General features: G+C 38.1%; 1 protein-coding gene across 3 annotated transcripts in view; it reads left to right on the forward strand.

Annotated features, from left to right (window-relative positions):
* The window catches only part of ebf1b (EBF transcription factor 1b), a 295,483-nt gene extending 283,290 nt beyond the window's left edge, over positions 1–12,193 (forward strand). For 2 of the 3 annotated variants that reach the window (XM_060935874.1, XM_060935875.1), the window contains exons 15-17: positions 4,090–4,284; positions 5,481–5,549; positions 6,696–12,193. In XM_060935874.1, coding sequence (XP_060791857.1) covers positions 4,090–4,284; positions 5,481–5,548 — 263 coding nt within the window. In that variant the 3' untranslated portion in view covers position 5,549; positions 6,696–12,193. The remainder of the gene's footprint in view (positions 1–4,089; positions 4,285–5,480; positions 5,550–6,695) is intronic. The other variant, XM_060935876.1, reaches the window with a different exon arrangement.
* Positions 12,194–14,461: the final 2,268 nt, after the last annotated feature.

The raw sequence follows: 14,461 nt of genomic DNA on the forward strand, positions 1-14,461 counted from the left end.
TAGAACAACTTAGGGTGCTTAGGGTCGTTGTCTTGCTGCATGACCCACCTTCTCTTGAGATTCAGTTCATGGACAGATGTCCTGATATTTTCCTTTAGAATTCACTAATATTTTTCAGAATTCATTCTTCCATCAACAATGGCTAGCTATCTTGGCCCAGATGCAGCAAAACAGGCACAAACCATGATATGACCACCACCATATTTCACAGATGGGATAAGGTTCTATGCTGGAATGCAGTGTTTTCCTTTCTCCAAACATAACACTTCTCATTTTAACCAAAAAGTTCTATTTTGATCTCATCCATCCACAAAACATTTTTCCAATAGCCTTCTGGCTTGTCCACGTGATCTTTAGCAAACTGCAGATGAGCTGCAATGTTCTTTTTGGAGAGCAGTGGCTTTCTCCTTGCAACCCTGCCATGCACACCATTGTTGTTCAGTGTTCTCCTGATGGTGGACTCATGAACATTAACATTAGCCAATGTGAGAGAGGCCTTCAGTTGCTTAGAAGTTACCCTGGGGTCCTTTGTGTCCTTGCCGACTATTACACGCCTTGCTCTTGGAGTGATCTTTTTTGGTTGACCACTCCTGGGGAGGGTAACAACGGTCTTGAATTTCCTCCATTTGTAAACAATCTGTCTCAATGTGGATTGGTGGAGTCCAAACCATTTAGAGATGGTTTTGTAACTTTTTCCAGCCTGTTGAGCATCAATAATGCTTTTCCTGAGGTCCTCAGAAATCTCCTTTGTTTGTGCCATGATACACTTCCACAAACCTGTGTTGTGAAGATCAGACTTTGATAGATCCCTGTTCTTTAAATAAAACAGGGTGCCCACTCACACCTGATTGTCATCCCATTGATTGAAAACACCTGACTCTAATTACACCTTCAAATTAACTGCTAATCCTAGAGGTTCACATACTTTTGCCACTCACAGATATGTAATATTGGATCATTTTACTCAATAAATAAATGAGCAAGTATAATATTTTTGTCTCAGTTGTTTAACTGGGTTCTCTTTATCTACTTTTAGGGCTTGTGTGAAAATCTGATTATGTTTTAGGCCATATTTATGCAGAAATATAGAAAATTCTAAAGGGTTCACAAACTTTCAAGAACCACTGTACAAATGCTGTTCATAGTCTTCAGTTCAGTATTCAATACAATCATCCCTCAGCAGCTAATTGGAAAGCTGAGCCTGAACAACTCCCTCTGCAATTGGATCCTGGATGTCCTGACTGAGAGACCTCAGTCAGTCTAGATTGGGAGCAGAACTTCCACCACCACCATGCTGAGCACTGGGCCCCCCCAGGCTGTGGGCTCAGTCTACTGCTATTCACTCTGCTACATCTTCAAGTTTGCTGATGACACGACTGTGGTGGGTCTCATCAGTTAGAACGACGAGTCAGCATATAGAGAGGAGGTACAACAGCTATCGGACTGGTGCAGAGTCAACAACCTGTCTCTGATTGTGGACAAACCAAATAGATGGTTGTTGACTTCAGAAGAACATGGAGTGACCACCCTCCACTGTACATTGATGGCTCACTTGTGGAGCATGTCAAGAGCACTAAATTCATTGGTTTTCATCTGCCAGAGAATCTCACCTCGTCCTTCAACACCAGCTCCATAGTCAAGACAGCCCAGCAGTGTCTCTACTTCCTACAGAGGCTGAGGAATACCCATCTCACATCACCCATCCTCACAATATTCTACACAGAACATTCTATTGAGAGCATTCTGAACAGCTGCATCACAGTCTGGTTTGGGAATTGCACCATCTCGGATTGCAATACCCTACAGCGAATAGTGAGGACAGCTGAGAAGATCATCAGAGTCTCTCTTCCCTCCATCATGGACATTTACACCACACACTTCATCCGGAAAGCCACCAGCATTATGGTCGACCCCATACACCCCTCACACAATCTCTTCACCCTCCTGCTGTCTGCACTTTATGTTGTTTGTGTTGTTTATTGTCTGCAGTGTTGCACTCATTGAACTCTTGCACTTTATGTATGTTGTAGATTGTAGTCCTGTAATGTTTAATTGTAGATTGTAGTCCTGTGATGTCTAATGTAGCATCATGGTCCTGGAGAAATGTTGTTTTGTTTTAACTGTATACTGTACCAACTGTATATGTTTGAAATGACAAATAAAAAACCTTAACCTTTTTCACTGACTTATGGGGTCTACTTTTATCCAGTATGGAATGAATGTCTTGGAAGAAATGTGGTGATGTTGGAAATTGACCATGAGCCCCTGGTCCAAAACCTCCTTTAATACTCTTAAACCTCTTTGCACTTTCCTTAACCTTAAGCCTGTGGTTCCAAAGAGGAACATAGGCTACTGACAGTCCTCCTTCACTTTGTCTTGTTCCGTGCCTCTTTCTCCAACTGCTTCCAGGTGTAGCCAGCTGTCTGCATCACTGCTATTTTGTTCCGTCTCCAGGTAGTCCAGGGGCAACTGCACTTTCTTTTCCACTGGGGGTTCCACTGTAATGCTTGTCTTTTGATGTTCTTCCTAGGTTTCCATAGGGTGTGGCCAATCCACCTCTAATTTCTTCACTGTATTTTGGTTACCATGGTTGTCTCTTTTGTTCTTGTTAGCAACTCTTCATTGGTAATATTTACTGACCACCATATCCTTAGGATCCTATGTAGGCATCTGTTGACAAAAGGCTGGATCTTCTTTAGGAGTGTTTTTGTTATTCCCCAAGTTTCTGCCCCATACAACAAAACTGATTTCACATTTGAGTTGAAGATTCCGGGCAGCACGGTGGTGTAGTGGTTAGCGCTGTCGCCTCACAGCAAGAAGGTCCTGGGTTCGAGCCCCGGGGCCGGCGAGGGCCTTTCTGTGTGGAGTTTGCATGTTCTCCCCGTGTCCGCGTGGGTTTCCTCCGGGTGCTCCGGTTTCCCCCACAGTCCAAAGACATGCAGGTTAGGTTAACTGGTGACTCTAAATTGACCGTAGGTGTGAATGTGAGTGTGAATGGTTGTCTGTGTCTATGTGTCAGCCCTGTGATGACCTGGCGACTTGTCCAGGGTGTACCCTGCCTTTCGCCCATAGTCAGCTGGGATTGGCTCCAGCTTGCCTGCGACCCTGTAGAAGGATAAAGCGGCTAGAGATAATGAGATGAGATGAGATGAGTTGAAGATTCCTAGTTTTGTGGAGGTCAAGATGTTGCGTGCCTTCCAGGTGTTTCCCAGCATTACAAAGGCTGTCCTAGCTTTTCTCATTCTGGCTCTTACATCCTTTTCTGTTCCTCCTGTGCTGTCTGTGAGGCTGCCAAGGTAGGTGAAATCCTCAACTTCCTCGACTTGCTCTATTTATCTTTACTGCTGCCACACACCCACAAACAGATGCAAGACAAGGTAGATCTACTGGATGGATATGCCACATCAACTGGACTATGCATCAGCATCAACAAAACCAAGGTGCTCATAGCTACCGTAACACCAACAACAGAAAGCCAATGAAGTCTTTGCACTGTGGTACAGTGAAAACCTTTATTGCCTTTTAGAAATATCACCAAAGAATACTAAGTTTTTATTCATTCTTCTTTTCAACTTTTCATAACTTCAGTCCCAACTTTATCTTGGTTAGGGTCACAGTGGATCAGGAGCCTCAGATGATCGGATGGGATGCCAGACCATCACATGGGACCATGCACACATAGATTCACGCACTCATTCACACCTACAGACAATTTAGCATATATAATCTGCCTACTGCCATGTTTTGGACAATGGGAGGAATCCAGAGAACCCAGAGGAAACCCACACAAGCATAGGGAGAACATGTGAAACTCCACATGTACAGAAACTTGAGCTAAGAATTGAACCAGGGACCCTTGAGCTGTGAGACGGGAGCAGTCTATGTTGCTTAAGGCAATATCTTTTGTGAGATATTAATTTGGATGTTGGTATAGAAAGTACAATTATTAGTATAAATGTTTCCTATCAAATACAGTTCAGTTTATTTTAATGGGGATATTTTTGTGAACTGCCAAAGCACATCACAAATATTTCCTATGCTTTCTCCTTTCCCTGCCATGAACATTCTTGTTTGTTTTCACTCCCACAGTTGTTCCTTCCAGTCCCACCATGGCTTCATCCACCAGTTTGCCATCCAACTGCAGCAGCTCCTCTGGAATTTTCTCCTTCTCTCCAGCAAACATGGTGTCAGCAGTGAAACAGAAGAGCGCATTTGCTCCTGTGGTGCGGCCTCAGAGCTCTCCTCCACCCACATGCACCAGCACCAATGCCAATGGCCTCCAAGGTACAGCTGATCTTTTTCTACGTTCCGCAATTTTTTATTTAATTTTTTAGGGTGGTATAATATTAAATGACAATATAAAAAAGACATTCAGGAATAATATCATTAATGTCTAACATTGCATTGGGAAAAAATTAAGTCTCATTTAAGACTTTCAGGGTATCTCAAGTCAAGTTTATTTGTATATCTATATCAAAGGTTATTGAATGTATTATTCTCAGCAACCAAACCAAAAACATCAAATGGCATCTTTCTCCAACTCCTGCATTGTGTTGCACAGTTTCACACTCAGCATCTACATCAGGGCCTGTATTCATCCAGCCTCTCAGAATTACTCCTAAGTCTCATGTTAAGAGTGTCTATGAGCCAGAATACCAGAATATCCTCTGCCTGTCTGTTTATTATTTCCTGTGTCACAAGATTTGTCAATTCCTCCTTTATTTCTCCTAAATTCTTCAGTACTCTTAAAATTAGGGGGCCAGGCATCCAGCCCAGTTCTCCTAAACTTTTGAGTTTTCAGTACTCTTGTGTATTATGAATTGGAGGAGGAGGTTATGTTTTTGCCTCCATCTGTTTGTTTGGTTGGTTGGTTTTATTTTTTTGTCTGACTGTTCCCAATGTAACTCAAAAAGTAGTGAACAGATTTTTATTAAATTTTGAGGAAATGTGAACCATGGGCCAAGGAACAATTGATTAGATTTTGATGCAAATCCAGACGTGTGTGGATCCAGGATTTTTTTTTTTGTCTGTTTTCTGTGTAATTCAAAAAGTAATGATGGATTTTGATGAAATTTTGAGGAAAGGTGGACCATGGGCCAAGGAACAATTGATTAGATTTTGGTACAAATCCAGATATGTATGTGCATCCAGGATTTTTTTGTGTCTGTTCCCAACATAACTCAAAAAGTAGTGAATGGATTTTGATTAAATTTCGTATACAACTTTAGTATTATCCTAGGTTCAAGTGATTTGATTTTGATGTTGATAATATGTGTCTTGATGGAAGTATGCACTCTACCCAGTGACCTTCTAGTTGAACTTATGTGACCAAAATTTTGTCATCAGAATTTTAGAGAATTTTGATGAATACAGGCCCAGGTCTGAATTTGATTTTCTGGTTCTCTTTCCTCCTTTTGAAACTCTCTTAATATCTCTTGTTCTTCTTTTACATTTTCTCTATTCCCCACTCCTCCCTTCAGATCAGTCTTTTGTGGACTCTAACAAGTACTCCTCTGCCAGTGCACTCCAGGGCTTGGCATTCTCCTGAAGTATGTTTGTCACCTCTCTCTCATATCCTAAATACCTGTTATCCATCAATACACCCATTTACTCATCCATCCATTCATCCATCTATCTATTCATTTACCTACCCAGTGAAAGTATTACTTACTGATATTCTTCATACTTAAACACAAGCACTGTAAAAAAGTTTAAGAGCCGAACTACTCACATATAGCCTGTGGTTCGTTTTTGGTGCAGCCAGAATATTAATTATCTGCACTAATAATTATGTCAAAAGAAGACAAGAATAGTAAGATGTGTGTGTGTGTGTGTGTGTTTCTCACATATTGTTGTTCATCTTGATGTCAGGATGATGCCTCATGATATCTGCACAAGACAAAACAATGGAACAAATGGTGTGCAAGCAATTAGAGGCGAATCTGTGCAGCCATAATCAAGCACTGCAAATACACTCTTTCAGCCAATGCACTGTCACAGGGAAAACATATTTGTAAGTTTCTCTCATTTTAAACTGTAACAGAAACTCATAGCCACTGGGTTCTACAGTTCTGAGATTATCTCATCTCATTATCTCTAGCCGCTTTATCCTGTTCTACAGGGTCGCAGGCAAGCTGGAGCCTATCCCAGCTGACTACGGGCGAAAGGCGGGGTACACCCTGGACAAGTCGCCAGGTCATCACAGGGCTGACACATAGACACAGACAACCATTCACACTCACATTCACACCTACGGTCAATTTAGAGTCACCAGTTAACCTAACCTGCATGTCTTTGGACTGTGGGGGAAACCGGAGCACCCGGAGGAAACCCACGCGGACACGGGGAGAACATGCAAACTCCGCACAGAAAGGCCCTCGCCGGCCACGGGGCTCGAACCCAGAACCTTCTTGCTGTGAGGCGACAGCGCTAACCACTACACCACCGTGCTGCCCCAGTTCTGAGATTATGAGAGAGATATTATAGAGAAAATATGAAACAAGGTTTGACAGCAAACATGCGCTTTTTACATATCTCTCCACTTTCCCTGTCTTTCACACACATGGACTGTTTGTGACATGTTTCACACATTGCTGTCTCATCCTGAGATGTAAGATTTATTGCCAGTAAAGGAATGAATGGTTAATGAATTAAACTGAATTGAATCTCATTATCTTTTTCTTTCTTTCTTGCAGCAACAACAGCAGCAATCCCTGGAATGATTGTTCCTCCTATGTAGTGTGTGTGTGTGTGTGTGTGTGTGTGTGTGTGTGTGTGAGAGAGAGAGAGAGAGAGAGAGAACCCAGGACACACTCTTTCCTGGCACTGGTCTCCCTATATGTGTCCAGAAGACTCCGGTTGTTGACTGACCCTGCAGTCACTCTCTGAAGGATCACTTTAAACTCAGGCCCTTTTTAAAAAAAAAATAAATAAATAAAATCACCTTTAAAATGATAGAAGAAAAAAACACAACCTGGACTATTGTATGAAGTTTTGATGTTGAAGTTTGTATGGAACTGATTGACCAATTTTAATATAGTGTCCATGCAGCGCTTATTAGCCCAAACCCCACATGTAGAACAGTTCTATTTATTTAACATGTTGAATTTTGGATTGACATCTGAATTCTTGTGTTTTTGTGGAAGGAAAATGAAATGTGAGACACAAAGTACATGAACTACAATGTTGTTGTTGTTTTTTTTTTAATTTATGATTTTGTTTGCTAAATGAAGGATTATTGAGGAGAGGCAATTTTAAAATATCACACCAAACATGGAACTTTATTCAGTCATTATCACCTAGAGTCAAATTAATCAGAAAACAGAATTTACAAAAAAGAGAGTAAAACAAAAATGAATTGCACTGATTTTTCAAAACTTGCTTAAGATAAATCGCTTTACCAATTCAGATTGGTTTACAATGTTTTTCATGGGAGTCAGGGTCACACAATGCAAAGATGTATTTTTATTGTTATTTCCAGCTAGATGAAATGGGGTTTCATCACACCATATCAACAAATTAGCATGTGAAAATTGCAGCTACTACTAGCCATCAGAGCAACTGAATGAAAACCAGGCCAATTGACCAGGGCCTGTATTCATCAAAATTCTCTAAAATTCTGAGGATGACAAAAACCAGTTTTTGTTCAAAACTATGAATTGTGTTTTGGCATATTGCAAGCGTAAATGGAGAGAGTTCAACACTTTTTGTTCCACCATTACAAGACCCTGAATTTCAGTGGTTCATTGTGTTCAAGTAACCAACAATTTCAGTTAAGAATCACTTCTCAAGACATATAGAGAACATTACATGCAATCACACCGGTGAAATAACATACAATGCAATACCCACAAATGATTCCTTTTCATTTGTGACCATGCAGACTGCATTGTTCTTACATCTCTATAATGAAAAACAATCAACAGGTTTTATAAATGAAATGCTGAATTTGTGTCAGAAATAAATGCAATTCCCCTTTGTGATACATTTTACTCACACCAGTAGAAATCATAACACATTGAAATGCAATTTCTGGTTAATTACAGCATCATGCCCTAATTGTTGTGCTGATGATCTGCAGCTGATTTCTTGTCCCAAGTATATCAATATTATTTGTTTGCAACCATGTGACCAAAACTGCTTGTGTCATTGACCGCCACCATGTTGGAGGACATACAGTAGGATATACATACATATATACATATACACCGTATGTATGTATATGTATGTACATACATACATATACATACATACATATGGTGCCACCCTATGTGCCACTTGGCATGGGAAGGACTTTGGCTTGGCTTGACACCGTGGTAAGATATACAGTGGTAAGAGTACAGACTGGAAGGTAAAGAGGAGTTACATTTAGAAGTTTGTAGTCATTTCTCAAGTCTATTTTAAAAACAACCATTTTGACTGCTTCAAAAGATATTTATCTAACACACTATATATTTAGTTATAAAAGAGCACTCACTGGGCGAGGAAACTACAGTATTTGAGGTAGTGGACTGACATAAATCTTGTTCTGTTCGATTGACTCTGTGATCATTTGGGAAGATTCTTCAATAATTTTGTTTCTTTCTGCACTCTATAAGCCTAGCATTTCGAGCTACCACTTTAGTACCATCTTTGATTTTGTTGTGGCCCATATTTTGTGTTGGAGCCCAGTCTGGATCCATAAAATTGTAGAGATCAGCTGGTTTTCCTAATGCAAAGAAAAAGCAAAATAAAAGCAGTGTCATCAAAAATTACATACAGCTCTTTAAAATGAAATAAACATAGAAGCCTTTGATTATTGGATCACACACTCATTGATCACGGCTTTATCACGTTTGACAGCGGTAAGTGTCTGCACTACCAGGCTATTAAACGATCCAATATTTTTTATATATTGCGATCTTTCATTAATAACTAGTTCATAGCACTTACCATTAATAAAATGTTCACTGCAGACTCGTGTTTTTTGCTTTCTCATCGCTTAGATCAGCCCGGTTTATGTTGGACAACCATTGACATCTATGCTCCGTGGACTCCGTGGATGCTCTTGTTTTTTCTCCTTGATTATTTATAATTGCTGGAATTCTAAAGAACTTATAAGTCCCCTTGTGTCAAATAGAGTTGTGCCCACATCCAATTACAGCACAAAGAGTAGGCATAGCGAAGAAACAAAAGGAATTCTTGAGCATAACAGCCTCAAGCATATCTTCTATAGTAAATGTGCACCGTGTGAGTTTGTGTATATCCTCTAACATGGCCCACTAACGGTTCAAAGCCTCATGCATAATTAGCTATGATTTTATGTGCCAATGAAGAATTGGTATATTATTTTTGTGTTGTGCATGTAACATATGCACATGTGTGTCCTGCCACCCACAGAATATTGCAGCTGATCACATTACATTTATTCATTCCGCTTCAATAAGTACTTTATCCTGATCAGGGTCACTGTGGTTCTAGAGTCTATCCCAGGAACATGGAGCACAAGGCATTGATACATCTTTTTTTTTTTAATTATTGTTATTTCACAGTGAAATGCAACACAGACAGTATTTCTTTTCATTAGTGACATGTGGACAATGTACAACAATCAATTACAGCATTGAACAATTTCACTGATAAATGTCATCCTATTCCTCACTTACTTTGAAATTGTGTCAAATAAATCCTTGCTTACTTTGTTAGTGATAATAAAATAACTATACTCCTCTGAGCTGTGAGTATATTTAATCATGAATCTTATCATGTTTTATGAGTACTTTTGAAAAGCTTGATATCTGTGACTGGATACCGATTGCCTTTCAGTGTGGCACAGATCCTACATACTGATGAAGGTACAATACAGTATGTTCACTTCACAACTTCAGCATTTTATTCTTGTAAAATATTTTCCCTGCTGATTGTTTTTCATGAAGGAGATCAAGGTTTTGCTTTTCAATGTGGAACATGTCACTAGTGAGAAGCAATACTGTTTATGTGTACTGATTATATTTCTTGTTTTTGTTTGTTTGTTTTTCAATGTGGTGATTGCTTTTTCAATCCAGCATGGAGTCTTTGCCACAGTTCTCCAAAGTTCTCTAATATAGCATACGTTCTTAATCAAAGTTATCACAATCTCACTTTGTCATAGAGAGATTCATACTGAAATGTAAAAACAATGTGAGCTTCCCATTTAAAGCTTTAAATTCCCCAGAAATCTCAAATCAGCATCAAACATCAGTGACTGACTGACTATGCATCAAGTATCAAACCTAACATGCAATATGCTATTGTCAAAAAAAAAAATCAGTTGCCAAGCTAGAACCTCCACTATGCTTTGCACACTATCTTTAACTGCCATGAGCTCTTTCTTTAATACATGATCATGCAAGAAAAAAAAAATAGTTCAAGAAAAATACATGATTGCTAACTGCACAAAATCAACTTTATAGGATACAAAAAACACCAATAAAACAGTTTATAATACCTAAAGCCAATATACAAAGCTCAGAGGAATACATACCCTCAAAACATTTGAATTGTTTGTTGCCACCATTTACAAAATGTTTATGAAGGAATGTGATTTTGTGGTTTTGTCATTTCAGATTTAAAGATTCCTTGAATGTTCCTCAGAATTTTTTTTCTTTATTTTATTTATTTTATTTTTTTTGTGAAGTAACTGTGACTATATTTGGTTTTTCAGTTGTAGAGTCCATTATACCCTGTGTGTAGAAATGAAGATTTGAATGTGAGAATGTGACAGGAAAGGTTAGTTGATTAGCTGATTTTAATGGGTTAATGTTGGACCTATGCTGTTTCTAATCAACGCAGTTTACCTGATTGTCCTAATAATACATCAGAGGGGAGGAATGAATTATCGGGAATTAATATACGAGCAGCTTGAACACTGTGAAAGTTACAGGCCTCTCTTACCAATCATAGGATATCATAATTAATTATTGCTATATTTTTGTTGTTATTTTTAAACATGTCTTTGTACAAATTAATAAGTATGCAAATTTGTTTTGCTAGATTTTCTCTTTTACTTTGCCAAAGTTATTGTTTGAAATATATTTGTACATCACAAAGAAGGCAGCTTTATACAACTACTTTCACTTATACATCTGATCTTGTGGAACATCAAGATTTTATCACAATGGATTATGTAAAATACCCATCTAGTATAATGTATGTATCACTTAGATTTTATACATTGTTTTTATTCATTGATCTTTATTCATGTTTGTTATGATATGACATGATTTTTTTTTGTGTATGTGTGTTTCAGTTGTCCACATTTTTGTCGATACATTGTGATTTTGTGTCCTACATCAGTTTCATGTTTAGGTTAACACCAATATTGTTAGTCCCATCCACATAAGGCCAGGGGTTTATTTTTATACCATTTGTAAGTTAATGAAATTTTGTCTTACCTTTTATGTTAGATTTTTGTATCATGTGGCAAAATTTGTGAAATATTAGACTCTTGGACCTTATTCACTCAGTGTATTGCCTATATAAAAATATAAATATATATATATATACTTTATTTTGCTTTGCTTCACATTTCTGAGATGTTGTTTTATGCACATTGTGTACAATATCTTTTTCTTTTTAATTATTCTTATCCATGTTCAAAGTTTTCTTACATCCACCAGCAGTTAAAATGCCTTAAAAATGCAGATGCTCATCTCCATTTTGTTGCTGTTGATTTTGCTGGGTAGGTTGTCAAAAAGTAAAAAGTGACTTGGCAAGGGTTTGCTTGTAAGGGTGTTAAAAACAGCACAAAATCCCATAGAAATCTGATCTATTACTGATGTATTTGTAAAATTCCTGAACTGCCATTTCTTCCCCACACAATACTCTCAGAATCACGTGATCTTCTGAACCGGCTTCTTTGTAGTAAACTCGCCATAGATATTTCTATTTATTTATTTATTCTATTAAACATTTTCCAAGGCATAGCATTTATTATTCATCATGGAGGAAGACACTTTATCAATTGGCACAGAAACCCAATTTCATATTATTTGAAGTTTGTTCCCACAACTTGTTATAAAACTGGACACTACATGTGTGTGGTTATATATTGCTGGGGAGGGAAATGATATAAAATTAAAGCTACTGTAAAAATGATCATTTTCTAATTAACTTTGAACTGTAAGATAAATTTTCAACTTTCACAATCTTTAATTAAAGTTCCTTCTTGTCTGTGGCCATTTGTTCTGCGTTTTTCTTCGAATTAATTTAAATCATTTTATTCTGAAACCAGTACAGTACATGGTATATGCTACATGATGATCTGATGCTAACAAAATGTTCAGAAATCTTTCATTTTGAATCAGTATGGCACATTGTTAAGCTCAGCTAATAGCATGACAGTATACCAGTATGATCATGATAAGAGTGGTGTTATGTTAATAAATGTTATGTTAGTAAATGTTATGGTACAGCAATATCTCATCTCATCTCATTATCTCTAGCCGCTTTATCCTTCTACAGGGTCACAGGCAAGCTGGAGCCTATCCCAGCTGACTACGGGTGAAAGGCGGGGTATACCCTGGACAAGTCGCCAGGTCATCACAGGGCTGACACATAGACACAGACAACCATTCACACTCACATTCACACCTACGGTCAATTTAGAGTCACCAGTTAACCTAACCTGCATGTCTTTGGACTGTGGGGGAAACCGGAGCACCCGGAGGAAACCCACGTGGACACGGGGAGAACATGCAAACTCCGCACAGAAAGGCCCTCGCCGGCCACGGGGATCGAACCCGGACCTTCTTGCTGTGAGGCGACAGCGCTAACCACTACACCACCGTGCCGCCCTACAGCAATATAACTGATTATAATTACATCAAAAGTATGTATCTAGGCAACACAATGGTTAGCACTGTCACCTCACATCAAGCAGGTTCCAGGTTCAGTCCTGCTGGTCGACCAGGGTAGTTTGGTGTGTAAAGTTTGGCGTTCTCCTCCCACAGTCCAAAGACATGGATTAGGTCAACTGGCTACTCTAAATTGCCTATAGGTGTGAATGTGAGTGGGAATGGTTGTCCGTCTCTCTATGTTAGCCCCATGATCTGTTCAGGGTGTATCCTGCCTCTCACCCACTGTCAACTGGGATTGGCTCCAGCTCACCTGCAACCTGCAATAAGCAGCATAGAAAATGAATGAGTATATGCATATTTCTAAGCATAGGACAACAGTGCAAATAGGCTACATGGTATACTATTTAAAATAAGAAACCTTAAAATCAGTGAAAATAAAATTCCTACGTTGTTTTAAGAAGTCTGGTAATAACAACGTGAATTCCTCATACTCTTACTAATAAAAATCATTTGATTTAATTAAATGTTCAATAGCTCAAATAATTTTAGATGATGCAAATGCAAATGTAAGCACTACATGATAATCTCAGTTGCATCTCCGTATGCTAAGCTCATCAATGTTTTTCTCACAGTAATACATCACAATTGCCCACAAATACGCATATGCAATTAGTGATAAGTATTGCTGGATATTATATTACTACATCAATTCCCCAATAGGTGGAAGTCATTTCACATTTATATCAGTAATTAACTGCCACTCCAGCCATATAATATTGCCCCATTTTAATAATTCTAATTCATTAATGTATTGCATCCTAATGACACAGAGAATATGCTCACTGTGTTTCTATCACATATTAATAATGGCTCAGGAGTTATGACTTGCTATGCACTTGTAGCATAATTGATTCACCATTTGCATTTATGATCATAAGAAGAAAGATCTTCTCATTCTTTGTGCACATTTCATCTCAGGCACTCTGATCTGATTAGACTATAAAACCTGCTTTCTGCTGACCTCAGAGTGTTTCCAGCTGTACAAAGCATTGTGGGAGAGTGAAAAATAACAGTCTTAAATCTTACCCAGTAAAATATGCACTATGGTCATATGCATATATCATTTGCTTTTAAGCTAAATGCATCTTATATCATGTATCTTCATCTTAAAAGGTTTATTAAATAAAATGGATTCTTGTGCAGATTTTCCAGAAAGACACCCTTTTATTTTACATTTCATTACAGTTGAAATATTACATCAAATGTCCACATTTTAATGTATTATTGATTTAAACTTTTATGTATTTTAAAAAAACATTTATTTATTAAAAATTATATATTTATTTATTTAAAATGTTTTTATATGTCAGGAATAAACACTAGATAGCACATAATATTGAAAAGTGGGGAAAATCAATAAATGCAATAATGATATTAAATTTAATAAATGCAAAACTTGTAAAAAATACCAAAAAATATATAGCTATTAGCGGCAATAAAGGGCCCTCACACTCGAGGCCTATTGTTTTTTTCATCTTCTTCTTTTTTCTCTGCCTGCCAACTTGTTTTTGAGCTATCCACTATTCCTTCACAATTTATCATTCCATATGTCTGAAGTTTGTATGTACCAACTTTCAAGAAAAAAC

Source organism: Neoarius graeffei, chromosome 12 (assembly GCF_027579695.1).
Source record: "Neoarius graeffei isolate fNeoGra1 chromosome 12, fNeoGra1.pri, whole genome shotgun sequence".
In the NCBI taxonomy this organism is placed as follows: Eukaryota; Metazoa; Chordata; class Actinopteri; order Siluriformes; family Ariidae; genus Neoarius; species Neoarius graeffei.